Raw genomic sequence first — 19,002 nt, 5'->3', positions numbered from 1 at the left:
TGTGGCCCTGTGTCGTGAAGGGCCACCCTTTTTCAGTCTCTCCGGTGCTGATGTTTTGCATACCGCACCGGGTGCTCACTTCAGTCGGAATCGAACGAGGGAAGTGCCCCAAACTGGTTCTGATATCGCTCGGCACTGATTGTAGCCATGGCCGGAAATCGAACTGAGGTTGCCGGGTTCGTATTGCAGCACGCAAACCACTTCGCCACCGCTGCGCAAACACAAGAGTACACAAGAGTACACACGTGAACAAAGGTAAAGATCCACCGTATAGCCTTAACAGGCGGTTAGGGCAAGTGCTGTTACACATATGAACACACACACACATGCACACGCACAGACACACACATGTAAATACGAAGATTATCTAACTAGCTTTATGCCCATAGGGCATCATTCCCATTCAGATTGCTTATTTTCATCAGATACAAAATTGGCATTTTCTCCATGGGTGGCATTGGTGCTCTCTTTAATTGGTGGCGAGTAATCAGTGGTGAAACGTCCACGTTACGATGACAGGGGAAAGTCCATCCGCTGGATACAAATTTTTATTTTATCTTCAACAATAACGCAATACGTGCAGATTAAAAATGGCGATGCGTGTGACACTGCTCTTGAAGTTGGAGTGCAGCGATGGCGTGGGCTCAGAGTTGTGGGTGGAGGAGGGGAAACCCGCGCAGCCACTGCCGCCGCTACGGCTATTGGCGCCCACACAAAGAGCCAAGGAAGTGCCTTAGAGGCACGACGTCAGCCTGGCCTGGCATCGTTGAATGCGACGCGCCGGAGGTTGGAAGCCAAAAGCCGCGCTCGACGGAGTCTCGAGGCGCTCGGCGCGTGGCCCGCCCGGCTCCCAGGCAAAGCGCGCCTTGTTATCTAGGTCAGAGAAAGGAGGCCAGAACGACCCCAGCCTCTAGACCCTGACGTTGACATTAAACAGGCACCTTCCAGCCGAGTACCAACACTACTGCCACCGCCAAACCCACCACCGTCTCTACCACCACAGCCACCGCCGTGTATGTTGAACTTATTTCGCACAACGTACTTAGCCAAGCCTGCCAATCGGAAGTGCGGGGGGAAGGACAACCAACTCAACACAAAAAAGCGGTATTGTGTTGAACTTTATTGACAGTGGACAGCACAGTTATGATAAGAAAAGTGAGTGCTGACTGTCAACGATATGTCCAATGGATAATTGGTATACAGATGAAAAGGTGGCAACTGTGCCTTACAGGGGGCTCTGTTCTCAGCGATACCGTGATAATAAAAAAAAAATCATGCGGTTGGGGCACGTGCAGAAATTGCGAATATTTAACGCAATTACACTAAGCCGCACCTAACAAAGAACCCCTACTTTCTTAATGACCACCAACTATTCGACTCTCAAACACACTCGGCTGGCACTCGCACGCGCCACAGAGAGAAATCTGTTCGGACACCGCGTGCATGCATGCGGGAGGGCGCCTAGGCAGACGAGTGCAATCGCCTGGCAGAGTCAGGAAACAAATTAAAATGTTATTTAAAAAGATTGGCGCGAGGCCACGCGGGGAAGAAACGAGAATTATAGCGCGATGACCCACGGGCTGGAACATGATTGATAAGCGAGTCGTCATTGCGACCTTGAGACGGGTTTGAGTGCGAGCCGAGTGCTTTGGCTGTGAGTTTCCCCATTGGACAAGTGCTAAATCACCCTCGAACCCTGTTCACCAATGTTTGTTGTGGTTTATTTTATATATCTGTATACATTTTTTTTAAAGCGGTGGTTCCCAGCAGCTGAAATTATAGTTATCTCGCCGTGCCGAGATGTTAATTACCTCGCCTGGTATACAAGAGGTCGGGGGTTCGATCCCGACCCTGACGCCTGTTGTATATTTGTAGTTTGCGTGACTCCGTAGTTAAGTGGATTTTCTACGGGTCCTCCAGTTTTTCCCTCCACATTTCCACATGATAAGCCACTTTGTTGAACTATCATTTGTAATAGCCAGGTCGCTTCTGAAAAAGAGCTATGTGCATTCATATATATTTTTTCAAGTAAAAATTCGCCCCGACTAAAGAGGGAATGGTTTCACGCTTCAACACACCGGTGGGCTAAAGCAGTGAACTATTTGTCTTTTGTCAGCGTGACACTTTTTTACTGATTGGCCGTGTCGGGTGGTGGAGGGTTACGACAGATTTATAAATAACGCGATCTAAACCCAAAAACGTTGATTATGAATATTTTTATTTCTTTCAATTTCAATAGATTCTCTAATTAGTCTTGGCCAGTCGTAACTAGTTTTGCACAGAACTTCAACATTATCAAAGTCAATTGAGTGTCCTTGTTGGCACACGTGTGCTGCTACTGTTGACAGTTGTATTTGGGAGTATTTAATATTTCTCTGATGTTATTTTAGTCTCGTGCTGATCATTCGTCCTGTTTGCCTAACATAGCATTTGCCACAAGTGCAGTTAATCCTGTACACACATTCTGTTAATAGCTTCGGTAATATATCTGTTATACCAGATATTAATTTCTGTATTTTATGCACCGTTCCAAATCTGAGTTGGATGTTTTGTTTTTCCAAACATCTGGCTAGTTTAGCAGTTACTCCCGCAATGTACACTATTTTGATCGTTTTAATTACTTGGGCAATTTCAATGTTCGTGTTATTTGATTTGGTTTTGGCATTCAATGCCCTGTTTATTTGTGCATCATTGTAACCGCAGCGCTACTTTAACATTATTAATTTCTCTTCTCAGATTGTCACCATCTGACACTTTCTTTGCTCGATGAATTAGCGTCTTGATAAGAGCAGATTTCTGTGCGGGGTGATGGTGTGACTGCATTCAGATAGACGTCAGTATGCGTTTTCTTTCATTGTCAACTTCCACTTCCATGGTGAACTGGATGGATGGGTTTTGCGAGTTTAGATGATTTAGAAATTCGAGGGGGTGGGGGCCTTTATGAAGACACCACGTTTGCACATCTAACCAAGCAGATAGAGTGAATTATGGCATTAGGCATTTTTGGGCCAGAAAAAAAGAAACAACACAAGTCTAAAATCTCCTGTTACACGTGGGTGGCACTGGCTTTAAACTCTGCTCGCAATGTTACTACTCTGCGTCTCATCCTAGTCCCAATCCGCGCCATCAATTGAATTGACGTGTTGTTTTGCACTTTCTGGCATCCTGGCCTTTGAACTCGGGAAAAAAAGAGCAACAACCCGCGCACTCCGCATCAGTGACGCGAGGGCCACACAATGCCATGTCGGTAACGGGCACGTGGTCTTCTAACGACGTGGGGAAAGTGGGGGGGGGGGGGCAAGCAGCCCTGCACGGGAGAAGTTCCACCTCCCTGGCGAGTGACAGGCACCCCCTGTGGCTTATGCTGGCTGATCCTAGCCGGAAAGGGGGACACCACCCCTCGCCAATGCGTTTTACGGCATCTCCGCAGCATGTCATCACGTCTCACTGCGAGAGCGGCGGACATGAGATTATGTATAAACACATACATTTATGTCTGATAGCGAGGATAAAGGAGGAGGGTTGGCGTCTGGTGGTAACCGGCCGTACAACCCTCAAGCCAAAACATTGGAAAGTCCTAAACAAATGTCCCTCAGTGTGCGAAAAATCTCGGGACCCAGTGACTGCCGCTGCTGGGAGTGCAGACCCGGGCGGTGGTAGTACGGTGTCTGCACATATCAAGATGGAGAAATAAATGGAAAGAGCAGAAGGTTGTTCGGGAGGAAGATAAGGTTGGCCACATGGGATATTGGAACAATGACAGGAAAAGGTCAGGAATTAGCGGACTGCTTGAGGAGGAGGAAAGTCGACATCGCATGCATCCAGGAAACAAAATGGAAAGGCAGCAGAGCGAAAGAGATTTACCATGGTTTTAAATTGTTATACCATTTAACAACAACAAGGAAAAATGTGGTTGGAATTGTGCTGAGTGAGGAGATGAAGACAAAGGTTGATAGAAGTCAGAAGAGAAAATGACATACTGATGATAGTCAGACTGGTACTGGACAGTGGGGTTGTAAATGTGATGTGTGCGTATTTATGGGAGAAAAGGGTGTTTGTAATATTGATGGGGCTGTTTGGGATAATCTGGATTGAGGAGAAAATGCTGGATGCGTGGAGAGAGAGTACATTGGTTCCCATCTTTAAAGGGAAAGGTGATGTACAACAGTGTGGGAACTACAGAAAAATAGCATTGATGAGTCACACCATGCAACTCTGGCAAAGGATCATAGAAAGGAGACTGAGGAAGCTGGTGATTATTGGCGAGAGTCAGTTTGGATTCAGACAGGGAAGGTCAACAATGGATGCAATCGTTGCACTGAGTGTATCGATGGAGAATTTCAGAGAGAAAAAACGGCCCTTGCACGCGGTGTTTATTGATCTAGAGAAAGCGTACGACAGGGTGCCTAGAGAGCTCATCTGGCGGTGGATGAGAAGAAGAGGTATTTTTGAGGTAAATGTCCGGCTGATCCAGGATATGTATGAAGGAGCAAAAATGCATGTGCAAAGCAGCTATGGAGCGCTTGAGAGCTTCAAGTCAAAGGGGGAGTGAAACAAGGTTCTGCCCTGAGCCCCTTTCCTGTTCAGCCTGGTGCTGGACACACTCACGAGAGATATTCAGAGGGAACCCCCCTGGTGTATGCTTTTTGCTGACGACATTGTGCTATGCAGTGAGAGTAGAGTGGTAGTGGAAGATGATTTGAAGATATGGGTGCAAAAGATGAAGAGATTGCGTTGAGGATCAGTCGGACAAAGACGCAGTACGTGGTGGCAAATTTCAGTGGAAATAATGCAGAAGGAGGATTGCAAATTGGAAGTGATCAGTTAATGAAGAAGAATGAGTTTAAGTACCTGGGTGCAACAATGTGTGCTGATGGTTCACTAAAAGGAGAAATGAGAACAAGAACAAGGGCTAGATGGCTGAAATGGTGAGAGATGACTTATGTGGTGTGCGATAAGAGGGCCCCAGTTTAGTTGAAGGTAAAAGTGTGTAGTGTATACTGTATAGTAGTGTATAGTGTAGTGTATAGGAGTGTATAGTGTAGTGTATAGTACACGACGGTGGTGAGGATGGGGCTGTTGCATGGGGCCGAGTGCTGGGGCAAAAGAAAGAGGGAGAATCAATCGATGGAAGTCAGATAGATGAGGATGTTGCGGTGGATGTTGGGTTTAACAAGGAACGACAGGGTGAGAAATTAAGAAGTGAGAGGAAGACTCAAGGTGGTATAAATTACAGAGAAGATGAGAGAGAAAAGGCTCTGGTGTAGTTCCGTTATGTGGAGAGACAACAGGAAAATGATGTGGAAGGTGATGCAAGTGGGAAGGAAATAAATCATGAGGAAAGCTGAAGAAGAGGAGGGCGGGCGGGCGGGGGGGTATGTGGTGCAATCGGACACGGTGGCCCGAGAGCGGAAAGAGAGATGGCGCAGGACAGGGCAGCGTGGAGAAGGTTGGCAAGGACAGCGGACCTCACATGAGTGGGACACACGCGTGGAAGAAGAAGAGTAAACGCTGGGGATACTGTCACAGTGGTCTAATGCTCAGCACACGACCGCTTGTGATGCGATCGAAACGTTGTGGCTTTTTTTTCAGGCTACAGTCTACATTATAGACTGTGAGTACACTCACTTCGATTAAGAACCAGGCTACAGTATTATTTTTATTATTCACTTTATTTTATTATGATTTTTTCTACCTACGTGACTTTATCAAAAGAACCAAAGAATATTATTGTTTGCAGTCACAAAAGTTTTAAGTCAAAATGTAAACTAGAGGGGCTTTGTAAGAGTTCCCTCTCGCGGTAGCATGACCAAGTAATCTCAGGGTTGCAGCTTTACCAGCAAACAATGGTGCAGGCGATGCGGTGCAGAGCGACACCCGTGCGCCGATCGAGAAGCCGGCTCTTAGTGGGTGCGAAATGGCACGGTTTCATCGATCCCGACCCTGACGCCTCCTATATATTTGGAGTTTGCATGTTCTCTCTATCTCCCCGTAGTCGCGTGGATTTTTCTCCGGGTCCTCCGGGTTTTCCCTCCACATTCAGGATCAACTTGCGTTTAGAATATTTAGCTCCTAGAAATGTCCACATGATAAGCCACTTTATTGGGCTATCATTTGTAGCCAGGTCGCTTCTGAAAAAAAGAGCTATATAGCTCAGTGTGCCTTACCTGTTAAAATAAAAAATAAATAGTTTATAGTTTATAAAGTAAATGGGAATGATTCAAACTCCGTGTCGTTGAATGGGTCAGGGAGCTGGCGACACTCTGGCTTCTCCCAGTATGTATGTCTGTGTCTGTGTTTAACTTATTTCGCACCGTACGTAGTAAAGCGTGGTCGCAAGGGAAGCTGCTCCTCACCCGCATGCCGCTCTCATGCCGGAGCAGAACGCAAGCGACGCATGAGTCTCACGCCTCGTGACATTTGTTTAACCCACTGGATCTCCTCGTATGCTGCCAAATGGCATCGGCACAAGAATACATCGTGTAAAAAAATATATATATACACGCGCACGTAAGTTTGTTTTCAATTTTGGCTGAATTTTTTTTTTGACAAATGTCATCAAATAAGCGTGGAGCTGATAACCACCCCCTACCCAATTTCCTCCTCCCCACCTGCCATCCCCATAGATGACGTTCCATCATAACTACTTCTGAGGTCACCTCAGTCAAGGGGCAACACCGTTTACCTGCCATGCAAACATTGTTCGGCACGTGCAAAAGAGCTCCATCGCTCTTCGGATTCCTCCAATATAAATAAATAATCTGATTCTGTTTATCAAACTAAAAATGTTACATCCTCAGAGCTGGAATTTATTCTAATTAAATAGAAAACTAAGTTAAAAGTGGTTTTGTGGTCATGTGTGTGCAGGGGGGGAGGGTTCTATCCGTAATTGGACTCAGGATCTCAGTAGTGGCCAAGCAGTGTCTCTGACCCGTGAACCACCCGGCCGCCTCACCATTCGCCCTGGTGGTGAGTAGAGTCACGGGCAATTAACAGGGGAACATAGGTGAGAGCCCACCAACACCATCACCACCGGGGTTGCTACCCTGAGGTACAAATAAAAAGGGACGTATCACGGGAAGAATATCTCACAAAAGCGAAAGAGGCGAGGATTGCATGCAACTGACAATAACCGCGACTTTTTACGTTGAATGCTTAGAAACGCACAGATTTGCTCACAACACCTATCTTAAAAGAGAGGACGATCCTGCGAAAACCAGGACGGATGGCATTCTTAACCACTAATGTCATCACTACCACCGCCACAAAAGTTATCACTACCATCGCTGATGCCATCACTGCCACCACGAATAATACTATCAACACAATCACCACCAGTGCCACCACGACCATCACCAATGCCACCACTACCACCATCAATGTCATCACTACCATCATTAATGTCATCACTGTCACCACCACCAATACCATGATCATCACCACTTCCACCGTCAACGCCACCACGACTACCACCAACGCCATCGCCGCTACTTTAACCGCCAGCACCACCGCCACTGTTACCTCGTAAGCGTCCGGGATGTTGACCGTCTCCCCGTGCTCCGCCACGTAGCCAATGATGCCACTGCCCCAGGGCACCCGCACCTCGCTCGAGGTCTCCCCCCACCTGCCGCACGGGAAGAACGCGGAGCTGGCGCGCACGTCGTAGAGCCTTGACACGAGGGTCCTCTTGCGCGGCGGGCCCTCCACCAGGAAGAGCGAGCAGCGCTCCGCCTCCAGCATGATGCACACGTTGACGAGGATCTTGCGGCTCAGGTTGGCGAGGTCCAGGTCGTTGGAGATATCTTTGACCATCTCGAGAAAGAACTCGTGCTCGTTGCTCTCCTTCAGGCGGAACTTGCAGTCGATGGCGGCGCTGGCGTACTGCGGCAAGCTCACGCGCGACTCCAGCAGGGCGCTCAGGATGTGCGCCGTGCTGGGCGGCAGGGAGCTTGCCTTGCGGAACAGCGCCCTGCGCCGCACGCTGGAGAGGGACTCCTGCTCGCGCGGGTTCGCCTGCTCGTCATATGTCCTGTGCACCGTCATCGCTTTGGAGCGCGCGAAGCAGCGGCGCAGCTCTTTCTGCGACGCGCGCTTCGGCAGGGCGCCGTCCACCGTCATGGACAGCGCCCTGCTGAACTCCTCGGACGGAGTGGGAGTTGTCTCGCCGACCTGCGGAGGAGGAGGAGGCGCCGGTGCCCTGCCCGGGCTGCAGGGAGACTTGGGCAGGTGCGGGACACGCGGCGATGGTAGTGGTGGCAGTGGTGGCGACTGCTGCTGCTGCACGACCGCCTGGTTGTGTAGCTTGAGCCACTTCTCCACGGAGCTGCAGGTGCCTTTGCGCAGGAGGTAGTCCTCGAACACATCCGGGTGATTGTCAAGGAACAACTCGATAGCCGTGCAGTCCAGGCCGCTCATGATTGCATTCGGGTGTGATTGGGTGAGTGAGGAGCACGTGCGCCTTGTTAAGTTACGAATCGGAGGTGGAAGAGCCAAAGCCGGGTGGGTAGTGGTGGTAATGATGATGGTGATGAAAATGTGAAGGCGTGGGAGCACAGTCGACCGGGTTGACGACTGTGGAATAAATGCGCGATTGGGGCAGAAGGAAGCGATGGCGAGATGCGGTGGCGAGATGCGGTGGCGAGATGCGGTGGCGAGATGCGGTGGCGAGATGCGGTGGCGAGATGCGGTGGCGAGATGCGGTGGCGAGATGCGGTGGCGAGATGCGGTGGCGAGATGCGGTGGCGAGATGCGGTGGCGAGATGCGGTGGCGAGATGCGGTGGCGAGATGCGGTGGCGAGATGCGGTGGCGAGATGCGGTGGCGAGATGCGGTGGCATCAATGGCATTAGCCACGGAGACCACCACTCGATTGTAATTATGATGATTATTTTTGTTAATAGAGTCGTCTGCTTTTAAAGTGTAGAGAACAAGGCGACGGTGATAGTCAATGCGTGGACACGCGGTGCATTCATCATGGAAACACCGCGGGAACAACGGCGGCCACTCAGCTTCCTGAAATCGGTGCGCCTCCTCCTCGTTCGCCTCCTCCTCTTCCCGTCCAATCCTCCATGGCCGCCCAGTAGCCCCCGGTGGCACTGCCGCAGCACGCTGAAGCAGAAGAGAGGAACACCCACGCGGCGCTCGAATAGGACGGCGCGTCGCGCAAAAGTCAAGCCTCGGATGAGGAGTGCGAATGAAGGTGGAGACTTCACTTCCCTCCCCCCTCACCTCCTCTGTTTAAATGCCAAAAGGACAGTGAGGTTCACCCTTCGCTCGGACGAGCAGCGTCCCCGGGGGAATTAATTGACGGTCCTGGGTAAAATGGCACTGGTTGCCAAATCAATATTAATGTCCATAACTTGCATTTATTCAGCGTCTGAGTTATCATGCGTAACTATTGAATGAAAGCGTCGAGATGAAGGGGGTGTTCAGTATTTATATAACACGCGTTCAGTTTGCTGGCGTACGGGTAAGAACAATTATGAAAGCGCACGTTGCGTTACGCATAGTTACGCTCCCGCGGGACTGCACGAACACGGCACGCATTTTGGCGAACATGACTCGAACAGGTGTGCTTAGGGTCCGTCCATAAATTACGTAACCCGATTTTGGACAATTTTCGTCAGACGGCGTCACGAAAAGTCAGACCCCCACCCCCCCCAAATAAAACATGCTTCAAATCGCTTTAAACTATTGTCATAGTACGTATTTAATGTGGCGCTGCACTCTGATGTTGTAGGAGAAAAATGTATTAAAAGTCTATTTAATTAAGTAGAACGTGTTGTCTATATTTATTTAAAGTTGCGCATTTTTACGCGACGTCACATTTCTCCCCCCCCCATCTCGTCACACATCGTCACAAACGTCTGACCCCCCACCCCCTAGATGCGTGACGTTATTTATGGACGGCTCCTTATAACTGGCACGCGTATAGACGCAGATCAACGTTAACTTGACCGTTAAACCACGCGGGTTTACCCATTGAGACTAAAGTGGTAACGTAGACGATTAAGCACAAGAATAAAAAAAAGGTTAATTTGCGCAAACCATGGAAAGCGAACTGCTGAAATGAGCATAAAACAACGCCAGCGATCTACTCAGAGGCGTAACGAGTATACACACTGTAAATATATATATGGGCACGATAGAGCACATTTTGAGAGCCAGCTAGCTGACATCACGTATCGTATTACATAACGCGGAGATAACTTTACCCCATCGTTGTAATGAGGCCAGTGCGTGTGTGCGTGCGTGTTCGCACCAGCTCTTACCAGACAATACCCCCCTCCTACGCAGCCCCCCCCCGCCTCCTTCAGAGTGGTCAGTTGGGGGGCTCTCTCCGTTCTTTCATCGCTGTCCTCGTTGCAGTGATTCGTCGTCGGGAGAGGAGACGAGAGCAGAGGTCGACTGACAGCGCGCGGCTATTTACAGGGAGACTCGCTTGCACCGTGGCGTGGCGAGCGAGCGGTGTGCATTGAGTGGTGCGGCGAGTGCAGTGGAGTGCCGCTGTTATGGGGAGCGCGGAGGAGGGGGGGCGCGGAGGAGAGGGATGGAGGGAGCGAGGGAGGGAGGTCCGATGAGCTTGGGGGGAGCGCGGTGCTGGGATAGAGTTACAATTGTAATAAACGACTTCCACGACGATCTTTGTCAGAGTTTCTGTATTAACTGTGGTTACTGCACAGCTCCGCGTCTTCGGTCTCCGGGTAGTTTCCCTTGCACAACACCACAGACGAGCGTCTATCTTTCCCTGGTCCACCAGTGAGGTTCGGTCCGCTCCCCCGGACTCGCCGTTGGCTGGCGGCGCACCGGAGAGAAGAGGCGAGCTTCGCTGGGGAACCCGCCACGTGGTTGGTGGCGCAGAGAGGAGTTGACGAGCAGCGACGCAGTCCGGACCCAAGGCTCTCCACACCGACCACGAGTCCCCTCCTTCCCGATGGTTCCCGAAGCATCCTTCCCGACTCTGCCCGTCACCCAGATGTTATTCCCTCTTAGATTTGGATGCCAATTACACAATAGTGCCTGTACCCGGTTATCCTTTGGCACCCACTGTATGGCGCTCTCTCATTAAACAATTTCACACGCAGGCACCAACGTCGCCCCGACGCCCACGTGTGCGGTCACAGTCACTCTGGGTCTGATGATTCTGAATTGGATTAGATATTAACGGTGGTAATAATAGTAATCTATCTATCCAGGAACCGCTGCGCCGAGTTTCAAGATTATTATTTTAAGCAATGTTTCTGCAGCATTGCGATGCTTGACAGTTCTTTTTTTTATTGTGTTTTTGTTGTTATTATTAATGATTGTTTGGCTTAGCGTGCGGGTGAAGGGAACCGGCATACCTACGTGCACGAGGGGTATAATCCACCCCAGCGCCGCAAAGACAGACTCAAGAATGCATTTGCTATGCTGCCATATCCTGGCTACCCCGCAAAAATATCTTGTCAACGGGAACCTGCCCGTTATAACGCCGACCTCATCGATGATGTTGATGATTATGGTGGTGATGATGTATGTTGAACCTCTTTCACACCGTACGTAGCCAAACCGTGCTAACCAGAGGTGCGGAGAAAGGACAACAAACAATTATAATGGAAAATACATTAAGATACCACGTACATATAATGGGCAAAGCCATCGTTCTTTGGTGGAGAAATCCCATGACCGCTCACGTTCCCACTCGCTCGTCCACGCGAGCGCGACAACGATTCCGCATGTAGGGAGAGAAGGGAGATAAGTTTGTCAACCCAACCGGTGACGCTGATGCTCGCGTCGAGTAAGCTGAAAGTGCTCAGAAAGGAAGGTGATTCACGCTTGGGGCTTCCCCTGGTATTCCCGTTTCTTCTCGCATGCCACGCACCCACCCATGGAATTTGACTCAATTGGGCCCCCCTCTCACCCACCCACCCCTCCCCCCAGGAAATAGAGGGGGAGGTAGCTGCCCCCAAATTACCACTTGTGGTCGGCTACGTAAAGTATCTTACGTTATACATTTCCTTAGTTTGCAATATAAATAAGAATACACACTTAACTTGTAACACTGCGCCGCCGCCGCGCAGTGTCCGCTCATCACTCTCGTAGAGACGCAGAGAGAAGGGACAACTCAGAGAGAGACACACAGGGGGTGACTCGGAAAGAGAGAGAGACAGAGTGGGTGACTCAGAGAGAGAAGGGACGGCTCGGAGGCGCGAGCAGGAGAAACCACATATGCATCGTAAGTGCTGTGATGAATTCCTCCTAAGCGCGAGATTCCGCGCATGCACATCCCACGCCGGAGTTTGAGACGCTGGGGATCAGCTCCACATGTGTAGGGGTGCGAGATAATCCCTGACGTCACAGGGCCGCGAGAGATGGTTATGGGATTGCAAAGAGGCCTTCATCGAGCAGTGGATAGACCACGACTCCAGGTTTAAGGTGAAAAAAAGTTTACACATTCGTCAAAGGAAGAGTATATAACAGGCAGCATTTCTGGCAATGGACCATCTATATATCATATAAATAGAGAGGCCAGAGAGATAAATGAGACAATAGTTGTGAACTGGAGCCTGATGAGAATCATATATGGCACATGTTTCCTAGTAATTCCTGATGACCATTTAAAAAAATATATACTAAAAACAATTTGCATATACACAAAGATAATAGCCCAGATCTGTCATTCTGTGACTGTGATTAACGCCCCCGGATTGGTTGACGTGACCGCGAGCAAGCAGCCAACCAGAGGCGCGCCCCTCCAAAACATGTACGCCCCCGGATTGGTTGAAGTGCGTCACGTGACCGCGAGCTGCCTACTTCGTGTTGTTGTGGTGTACCCCGCACCTCGGAGGCCCGAGAAGCAGCAACATCACGGCCACAGCGTCGGAGACGCAGCCACGGAAAGCTGACGGTCGATCCACTCACACACAGCTCACTCATACACACAGCTCTCTCATACACACAGCTCACTCATACACACAGCTCACTCATACACACAGCTCACTCATACACACAGCTCATTCACACTCACTCACACTATCGCATGCAGCTCAGAGGAGACGAGTGAGTTAGAGTGAGGAAGCTGACGGTCGATCCACTCACACACGGCTCACTCATACACACAGCTCACTCACTCTCACTCACACACAATCGCATGCAGCTCAGAGGAGACGGGTGAGTGAGAGTGAGGCAGAGCCATGCTCCGTCCACTGCTGCCCTGAGGGACCCCCGTGCTCTCCACTGCTGGCTAGAGGGAGAGCCGCGCTGTCTCCACTGCTGCCGTGAGGGAGCCAGACGCACTCTCTCCAATGCTGCCCTGAGGCAGAGCCGTGTTCGCTCCGCTGCTGCCCTGAGGGAGAGCCGTGCTCTGTTCACTGCTGCCCTGAGGGAGAGCCGTGCTATGTCCATTACATTAGTACTCGAGTTTTTTTGGTGCTTAAATCCACTGCTGGATGAAGGCCCAACGCACGCTGAGCGAGTGGATCGTAAGGATTTACTTGACCAGTCTGTTGGGAGCCACCGCACGCTGTGGTTGTTGGGGGGTGCCGCAGGCTATAGTTGTTCAGGGCCGCCGCAGGCTGTGGTTGTGCGGGGACGCTGCAGGCTGTGGTTGTGCAGGGCTGCCGCAGGCTGTGATTTTTCGGGGACGCTGCAGGCTGTGGTTGTTCGGGGACGCTGCAGGCTGTGGTTGTGCTGGGGCGCCACAGGCGCCCCCCAACAACCTAGTCATTAAAGAGTGTCCCTAGAAATTCGGTAACAGACTATTTAAATGATGATGACGACGATGATGGTAATTGTGTGGGGGCCGGCGTCCACCCCATTGCCCTCGCCGGGCAGGTGGGGTGCGACGTCCGCCACTTCCACCGCGTCGATCGGCCCCCGCCAGGCCCCTGCTAACCGGGTGATCAGCCCCCCCGCGTTTGCGCCCCCTCTGAGGGACATCGCTAGATCGCTGGCTCACCTCCGCACGGGGTTATTCCACACCCGCACACACACAAACGCTAATGCTACAGTGGAGGCGAGCATGCACGCAACCGTGCCGGCGATCAGATTCTAAAATGCACACGCCCCACAGTTAACACTAAGGCCTTGGCGCGAACACGCGTGCGCTTGCAGGCGGCTACATTCGAATATACACACGCCCCCACAGCCATCACTACAGCGACTGCGCGAACACGCGCGCGCTGGCAGGTGGTTGTGCGCTGCTCCGCACCCGCACTAAGACTCACTCTAAAACGGCTGCGCGAACACGCGCGCGCCGAAACTCTGTGCTGTCTTTATTTGCGGTGCAAAAACTCTGCTCTGCCCGGAGGAAATATTCTGCGAGCAGGAAATATTCTGCGAGCAGAGCCTATTCTATCACTCTCCAATTCCCCAAATACTTACGCGCCCTATTACGTACCTCATGGCCGCAATCGTGTCGTCGCACGGACGCTGTGAGAGTCGGAGGGACGGGGATGAGAGAGGATTTTACCTATCGCTGTCTTGTAGCTGCGGTTCTATGAACGTGAGGAGGAACTGCAGAGCATAATGGTCAGTGCGCACGCGACATTCCCTGCCATACAGATACGGCTGGAACTGCTTACACGCGAAAATCATGGCATACAGTTCTTGACGGGTCACACAATAGTTCAGTTCAGCCCCGCTCAGGGTCTGGCTGGTGTACGCGATGACCTGCTCTAATCCATCCTATACCTGTGACAACACAACGCCCAACCGCACTGCTGCAGGCATCGGTGTCCAGGATAAAATCTGTGGAAAAGTCAGGGAAAGCCAGGGTGGGGGTATGGGTGAGGTGGTCCTTGAGGGTGGTGAGGGCCGTCTGGCAGGCCTCCGTCTAATGGTAAGGGTTCTTAGGGAAAATGAGTTGGGTTAGGGGATGTGCAATCTCGCTGAATCCCTTTACTAATCGACGATAAGTGCCTAGCCCCAAAAATGACCGGATCTCTTTCAGGTTCCTCGGCCGTGGCCATTCCACTATGGCGCATAGCTTTTCCGGGTCGGTGCGTACCCCTGCCTTGCTGACGCGGTGTCCGAGGTATCCAACCTCGCGCTGCGCAATATAGCACTTATGCGGTTTGAGCTTGAGATGGGCTGCTCGCAGTCATTGGAACACCTCCGGTAACCTGGACCAGTGCTCAGACAGGGACCTACTGAACACTATCATGTCATACAGGTCAATTAGGCACTGTTCCCATTGCAAGCCCCGCATCACCAACTCCATCAACCGTTGAAACGTCGCAGGTGCGTTAGTGAGTCCGAACTGAAGCACTCGGAACTCAAATAGTCCCATCAGGGTGGTAAATGCGGTCTTCGGCCGGTCCTCCTCCACCATCTCCACCTGGCAGTACCCGGATGCTAGATCCAGGGTGGATAAATACCGTGCCCCTGCGAGGCTGTCAAAGGTCTCATCGATGCGGGGGATGGGGAACGCGTCGCCGAGGGTAACCGCGTTCAGCTTTTGATAATCAATTCAGAACAGGGTTGACCCATCCTTTTTCATCACTAGCACAACCGGGGCAGACCAGGGGCTCTCTGAGGGCTGGATAATGTGATCGCAGAGCATATTCGTCGGCTGCCCGCCCATCCAAATGACTATTTATATGCTGCAGTGCTTGCGTGTCTGTCCAGCCATTCATATTTTTCGCATACGTGAGGTTCCGGGAAAACGATTTCCATGACGGTATCCCTTGCCCGGTGAACACGTACCTTACTTTCACTTGGGGTAGGGCGCCTCTCTCCCTCGCAGGCATGGGGAGTCGTACCACCTCTGATACCAATCTGTGGGGGCGACGTCCGCCCCTTCCACTCCACCGCGTCGATCGGCCACCGCCAGGCTCCCGCCGACATCGCTAGATCACCCTGGCCCCTCCCTGGTTCTGTGAGTGACTCATTGCGGCTAGCCCGGTGAGCTTCTGTGTGTCCATACAATTTTAAGCCAATTTAGGGTGGCCACAATGTAATTTGTCCTGGGGGGGTGTCGGCTAATCTCCTGGCACCGGGAAACCACAGGACTTCCCACCTAGGGGCCCTTCGGATGAAAACCCGTGGTGCCAGGTGATCCGTGTTGCCCCCAAGTTTGAGTGTGCGCCTCAGTGGAATCCACTACACATTCCATTAACAGTGAATGTAGTTTGTGAAAAGAGTACAATTTACTTCTATTAAGTCAGCCCTAAGAGAGCAACCATGGTCGACGTGATTGCAATAATATAGACATGGAATCATCAGCATAATCATCATCTATAACACATAGGCTTTTGCGATCAAATTTATTAATAATAAAGGTTTTTGGATTAGATCGCATAAGTATAAATGTGTCGTACCCCTCCACCACCCGACACAGCCACCCGACACAGCCAATTAGTTCATACTTCAGTCCACCTGTGTGTTGGAGAGTAAATCCACAACATTTACAAAATGAATACGACGTTTCATTGGTAATCATCATCTTCATCACCGTCATCATCCTCATCAGGCATGATAAATCCACCGTTGGATGAATGCCTCCCCAAGCCGGTGTGAACTAACGATCCACCTGCAACACGAACCGATCTTAACGCTCCGTCTCCATGGTGTAGTTTCCCTATTGGGTGCATTTCCCTCCTTTGGCCCTCTAGTCCACTCCACTCCATTCAGGGAGCTACTCTCGCCCACCGGCCCGTCATCCCTTTCTAGCCGACGACGTATCCCGTTTCCACAAGCCGCACCACTGCGCTATTGTTCTTAACAAGTTAAACTCTCACATGGGGTTAACCCGCCCAGGCATTCACTCGGTCACGCATTCCTCTACATTTGCCGCTATTTGTGATAAAAAATAATAAGGGATGAAAACATTGAATACCGTGCAGCTCGGGTTTGATGCTCGTGATTTGCTGCGGTAATGACTTTTTTCCATGGCTTTTCCAATGCATTGCAATTTGATTCGTGCTGACACTGCTTTTTTGTGATGTTTAGATTGTATCCGCTTGTGCGTTGCCACCGCTGTCTATCTTCGTGTCTTCGTTAAGGAATAACCCCAGCTCTCGATTGCAAAACGGGATGTCGTCCTCGGCAGATTTTTTGACCCATATCAATCTAGACCCGTGGTTCTTAACCTTTACTGGGGCCTTGCACCCCTGTAGGTTTTTAATCATATAACAAAAATGTCAATAACTACATAAGGTTTGATGAAACAAAGTAAGTTGTAACTTACGTGCCCGTGCTTGATTTGTGTTTGGATGATTTACCTTCTAAACAAATCCGGCATGTCTCGCACACCCGGAAAGGATATCTCGCACCCCCAGGGGATGGGTTCACCCGAGGTTAAGAACGACTGCTCTAGACTATATATTTATTAATTATTTATTGAACCAGGAAAGCCAAGCTGAGACCTATGACTCTTTTTCAGGAGGGTCCTGCACTGTATTTTATGTATTTAAAGATGTTTTCAGTCGACTTATCAGTGAGTGCAAGCATGTGGGAAGAAACAGGAGCTCACATAGGAAACCCACGTTCTAATCTCCGTACAGATTGAAATAGATGGAGATTAGTCCACTCGCTGTACTGCCTTCTCCTTGTGAGGCCAGGGTATGGGGCACCTCCTCGACGTCCATGGGAATAGAGGTTCACAACGTGACGTCAATTAGCACTATCAGAATATGTATTTATATTGGAGGAATCCGATGAGCTATATATCTATTTTTGCACAGATGGTGTCTCATAGGGGTACGGAGTCAGAACGTTACAACAACAAACAATACAACACAAAAACACACGATACCAGTGCAAAGTACAGAAAAGGCAAATAAATCACCCAAAAACATACGAATAAAACTAAAACCATCCCCATTATACCAGGCAAAGCCCACTATGACCGAACCACCTTTGAATGATCTCACGCGAGCGGCTAAGCGGGTTGAGCCCTTGATTGTGAGTGCGTGGGTGGGCAATCACAGTGCATAACAGGTTGCTTGCTCTTAGGCTGTTGCGAGGTTACGTCGTCGTAAGAAGGCCGTGCAGCAACACGCACTGCTGTACTGAAACCCACCATGCTCCCACGTCAATGCTTCCGGCTTGCACATATGGGCGTGAGGAGAGGTTCTCATCCAGCAGTGAACTGATACAAGGGCTGCTATATGTGTGTGTGTATATTTTATATACACACACACATACATTAAACGGTGTGTATTGGTCTCAAATCAAAACCAAGGCATCAGACAACTGTTAACTAAAAATGGGCATTGTTCTGTAACTTTTATATTTGTTCTACCGGGACTGTGTTTTTATCTTCAACTTAGTTTTATTATTTCATGAGTTCTATATATTCCGAGATATTTTAATTGCGTTATGGACGTATCTTATAGTCTATGATAGCTGCCCGTGGCTTTCAATTACTTCGATCATTCATTAGCAGCCTCTGAAAAGTCATTGATATCAACAGAGCGAATGCGCATACGAAATTATCGCGGAATTTGCGAGCGCGTAGCCGGGTCGATCAATGCCCCCCGTGCGTCCCCCCCCCCCCTCCACAACCCACCCTGCACCCCCTAACAACACCCCACAAATTTGACACGTTTAGGCATCTTTTCTCAGGTCAGTCAATTTAATCTGCGCAAAACCTCTCCGCCGCATCATCAGCAGCAGCAGCAGGAGCATGAGGCTACTATTGTTTTTTTAAGCCATCGATCGCGCGGCTCGCCCCGGACTGCATTCCGCCGAGGAATTCTATCAATAATTTTCAGAGTTTGGCGACGGAGGAGAGCCTATTAATTGAGACGCGCGTGGGCCTTAGAGATAGAGAGAGCTAGACAGAGAGCGTGAGAGAGACTGAGCCACCACTAACTCACCGACTCGCAGAATTCTCTTGCGCATGAAATTCTGTGCGCGTCTATGTTTAAGGGCCTCTCATTGTCTCTAACATTCAGACCCACGTCGTTCACGGACCGATCTTACAATGGCATCGCCGGTCACCAATCTGACTCCTCGGTCTCCCACCTTTTGTTGCCGACCTCTCGGTGCCACCTCAACGTCTGTCCCGATAACCTCTTCC

General features: G+C 50.4%; 1 protein-coding gene across 1 annotated transcript in view; it reads right to left on the bottom strand.

Moving 5' to 3' along the window:
* Positions 1-8,720, bottom strand: part of PDE11A (phosphodiesterase 11A) — a 94,794-nt gene extending 86,074 nt beyond the window's left edge. Inside the window, exon 1 of the mRNA XM_078597654.1 lies at positions 7,522-8,720. Coding sequence (XP_078453780.1) covers positions 7,522-8,415 — 894 coding nt within the window. The 5' untranslated portion in view covers positions 8,416-8,720. The remainder of the gene's footprint in view (positions 1-7,521) is intronic.
* Positions 8,721-19,002: the final 10,282 nt, after the last annotated feature.

This window comes from Lampetra planeri, chromosome 1 (assembly GCF_965212315.1).
Source record: "Lampetra planeri chromosome 1, kcLamPlan1.2.h2, whole genome shotgun sequence".
Classification (NCBI taxonomy): domain Eukaryota; kingdom Metazoa; phylum Chordata; class Hyperoartia; order Petromyzontiformes; family Petromyzontidae; genus Lampetra; species Lampetra planeri.
Note: the sequence above shows the minus strand (reverse complement) of the source record. Positions and strands in the feature narration are given on the sequence as shown.